General features: G+C 38.9%; 1 protein-coding gene across 1 annotated transcript; it reads right to left on the reverse strand.

Moving 5' to 3' along the window:
* Nucleotides 1-244: 244 nt before the first annotated feature.
* On the reverse strand, nt 245-3,648 carry LOC121938130 (midkine-B-like). Its single transcript, XM_042481411.1, has 4 exons — nt 3,522-3,648; nt 2,778-2,951; nt 1,097-1,255; nt 245-453 (listed from the first exon to the last, which is right to left on the reverse strand). The coding sequence occupies exons 1-4, from the start codon at nt 3,643-3,645 to the stop codon at nt 434-436; spliced, it is 477 nt and encodes a 158-aa protein (XP_042337345.1). The 5' UTR covers nt 3,646-3,648; the 3' UTR covers nt 245-433.
* Nucleotides 3,649-3,910: the final 262 nt, after the last annotated feature.

Here is a 3,910-nt window from a genome sequence, read left to right on the forward strand (position 1 = left end):
TTTTTTTTTTTTTTTTTGCATATTTTAAAAGAGGCTCTGAACTGGTCTGAAAACAGACTTCTTTATAATCCTGTGACTGACGTCCAGATTATCAGGAGAGTTTTCAGAGCACTTCAGAAAGTTTCTTGGATATTAATTTCACTTCAGCTACTATAAAAAGCTCTTAGGACTAAATTTACCGTTAAACTATAAGCTACGAGGAAAGAAGTTTCATTATTATTATTATTATTACTCTTTTCTAGTGGAGGATTCTTGGAAAGCACTTCAGTCCAAATAAACACAAGAACATCAAATTAAAGTAACAGTGAAAGGAGGCCAAAAATCAAAAGGTTTGCGTGTTTTGGAATCTCTGGGTTTTTTTATGTGTTTGATGGAAGACGATTGTTCAGCTGGAGGAAAAGAAAAAATCCTGCCATCTTCCTCTGTACATCCTTTAGTTTGGCTTCTTCTCCCCTGGAGAAACAAAGGGAAACAGATGGCTAATTTAAACCACTGAATCAGCAGATCAGTGATCTACAATCAGTCAATCAATACCAACCATTGCTCTGATTAACTCATCTGTCCCTCTCAGATCTTTCATAGGTTTTGAGATTTATTTATTTTTTGCATCAGAAATGTTTTTGCAAATTCGCCGAGATTTTTGCACCAATGATTGGAAGTTGTTAGAAAATGCTGCTAAAGAAACATGACGCCAGTTGGAGGTGCTATAATTGAAGCCAAAATATTCAATTTTGAAAAGGCCACGCCCCTCACACTGTCACTCGAATTGACTTGAAATTCGACACACAAGAAAGACCAGCTCAACGCGCTGTGCAAAAAAAGCCAATAGACGCTTTCACTTCTGCCTGACTAGATTTTCCACCATTTTTTATTTTTGGAGAAACATATTTTTGACATTAACATTAGCTCCTCCACTGCAGGTCAGATCTGCACTAAATTTTTTGTGAATCATTAATGGTCTAAGCTTATCAAAGTTTGTCTAAAGCTCATAAACATCTCATTGTGTTTGGAAAAGAATGCAAATGACCAGAATCAGAAATCAGACATTGTTTGCCTGGTCATCAGAAATTGATTGAGATGAACTTTCAGCTCTCACCTCTGGGCTTCTTCACTTTGGGGGAGCAGGGTTTGGACACCTTGACGGTGGTTTGACACTCTGCGTTGAAGAGCGCTCGCTTCAGAGTTCCTGACCGGCTCTTGGTGTTGGTTTCGGCGTCACAGGGTCCCCAGGGGCCAAACTTATACTTACAGTCACCTGAAGGGAAAACACAACAGTTAAACCTTCATGACAAAGGGGTCGTATGGTGTTGAAGAGTCTGTCGTTCACTGTGAAAACTTTGATACTGTGGATGTGCTCAAATTTCAGCGACCCTCTACAGGAGGCAAAATATGTTCAATAAAAAGCACATTATTAAAATGTCTTCTCTCCATGACACCTTTGAGCTCTGACACAAATATACAATGTGTTCACGTTTTTCTCTGGACCCGATAAAAACACAACAGAGTGCGTTCATCAGAGGAAGTATTCACATCATTTTACTGCAGTAAAAGTAAGAATACCATGAATAAACTGTAAAGTAAGAAATTAACTGAAAATGTCCCCATTAGTAAAAGTATATAAGTATATTTTGTAAAAAAATGTATTTGTTTTTTTTTGCAGATCTGATTCATAATTGCAAAATACTTTTAGAGTTACCGTTTTTTTTTAATTTGTGGAAGATGTTTCATATTTACAGATTTTAACACACTTTAACACAGATTATCAGTGTGTTCACATGCTACGACTGTCTGAATTCCAAAAGTTTGAAAATTCCTAAGAAATCATTCGTATGTGCGACAGCTTTGCAACTTACACCAAACTGTAGGACAAACTTTTGTTCACTTGGTGGTTCAAATCCATCACTCTGTTTTTTTTTTTTATCAAAAACTGTCAAACTAATTAAACTGATCTTCTCTCACATGTTTTGCTCAGTTGACACCAAACTTGCTTTAGGGCGTCTTCAGACTGTCTGACACAAACCACTGACAATGATTTTTGATTTATTCAAAATTTAGCAGTGCATCACTGTAAATGATGTAAACATACTTGCAAGTTCTTGCTGAAGAAATCTTTATGGTTCATGACAAAATAATTTAAAAAATGTTTTTCCAAAAAAACTGCTGTCATGGTAGATTAAGAATGTAACATTTCAGAATTGTATCTCAAAAACTAAATTTTTGACAGCATTTTGAATTATACGCTCATGGAAACTATTGTAGTCTGTGGGAAAACAGCATCTTTACATCAGCTTTTCAAATATAGATCAAATCAGTCTTTGTAAAAGCAAATGATCAATATCTCTCCGCTGTCTGGATGAAGTCTGAAAACTCTCAGATTTTAGTCTTTATAAGTGATTTTTTGGCAGCAGTTTGATATCTGCCTTTCCATGCACAGACAGCTGATATCCCGCCCCTGCTGGTCATCTTTGGTTTCTCTCTTGGCGTGGAGCTCACTGGGATACTGACTTGTTTTTGGTGTCTGAGGTTGTGAGTTCAAGCCTCGTGTGATGCAGAATTCACATTTTAATGCCGAGTTGTTCGTCGTCTTCCTATTTGTCTGCCGCTTGCTGCTAAAAATGCCCGGCCCCCGACCCATTGCTGTGCAGTAGCTATAATTTTGTACTTGTGGATGGTGTTTCTAATTATCACACAGACTGTCTGTTCACACAAATATAGAAATAGAAATCTGTCTCTATAAGTGTGTAGTTAGTAGGCATACAGTATTTTCTGAGTCTTACTGATGTCCTTTTTCCAGTTGCACGGGATCTTGCAGGGGATCTTGTCGGTGCGATCTTTGCAGGTGGCCTCTCTCAGACCTTCTCCACAGTCTCCATGCTCTGGGACACACTTCCCAAACTGAGTCTCTGCAGTGGAGCACTCTGAGGCGGGCCGGGATTTATCATGTTTACCACCTGCAGGAGCACAACACAACTCAAAGCTCTGCTGCACAGACAGGAGATGTCACAGTGAGGCTCAAACGTTACACGGAAAACTGGTGTCTGATTGGATCCGGGACATTCGTGTTTCAGTGACTTTGAGCTACAACCTGAGCCCTGTTTTATTCGGTTTTTGTTGGTTTCAAGTGTCTATTCAGAGAGGGTCTGTTTATTATAAGAACACCATCAGTTTCACAGGATCTTTGTGCTCTACGTGTTAGCGTCGAAGAAACAGAACACCTGCACAGGCTGAAATCTGAGCTCGAGTCTGAGGACCAAACTAACCAGTAAAACCAGAAGAGACCCCCTGATTTCCAGTTAATGCTCAGAAGAGTCACTCTTTTTATCACAGCAGGAAAAACTTGTCTCACTTTTTAACCTCGCTGAGAGCTACATGCTGCGCATTCCTGCTGTTGGGAAATGCATTCTGGGAACATGAAGTTCACACAGAGGTAGACAGAGGAAACGGAGCTCATTACCAAATAATAAAAAATAAAACTTGTCATCTCCAGATGTTTGTTGTTGGTTTTTTTTCTAATATCTGACCTTTGTGAGGTTTGGCTTTCCTGTTGGCCTCTGCGGTGAGCGTCAGGGCCACAAGCAGCAGCAGCGTCACTGAGAACAAACTTCGCATTCTGCAGAGACAAAAACATTCAAAAGACAAGACCATGAGAAAAAAACGCAGATAAAACAGTCAGAAAAATGTGAGCAAACTGCAGCCACGATGCAACGTTCAACCAGCCATAAATACCCCGAGTCCGAGATGTTCAGGGTATTATCTGCAACGTTCAGATTTTACATTTTCATCATTAAAACAAAGATACTACATAGATAACAAAGAAACTACAGAGATTCAAAACAATGTCAAAGAGACTGCAAAAAGATGCAAACAGCTACAAAAAAATTAAAGAAACTTCAAAGACTACTAGAAGGAG

Source organism: Plectropomus leopardus, unplaced genomic scaffold (assembly GCF_008729295.1).
Source record: "Plectropomus leopardus isolate mb unplaced genomic scaffold, YSFRI_Pleo_2.0 unplaced_scaffold28583, whole genome shotgun sequence".
Classification (NCBI taxonomy): Eukaryota; Metazoa; Chordata; class Actinopteri; order Perciformes; family Serranidae; genus Plectropomus; species Plectropomus leopardus.

What these genes read in the sequence shown, in the direction of transcription:
- LOC121938130 (XM_042481411.1), bottom strand. Translation starts at nt 3,645, where the DNA reads ATGGTCTTGTCTTTTGAATGTTTTTGTCTCTGCAGAATGCGAAGTTTG. An exon ending in GAAAGCCAAACCTCACAAAG is followed by an intron (nt 2,952 to 3,521) that starts GTCAGATATTAG and finishes GTGCTCCTGCAG; the next exon opens with GTGGTAAACATGATAAATCC. An exon ending in CAAAGTGAAGAAGCCCAGAG is followed by an intron (nt 454 to 1,096) that starts GTGAGAGCTGAA and finishes TTGTTTCTCCAG; the next exon opens with GGGAGAAGAAGCCAAACTAA.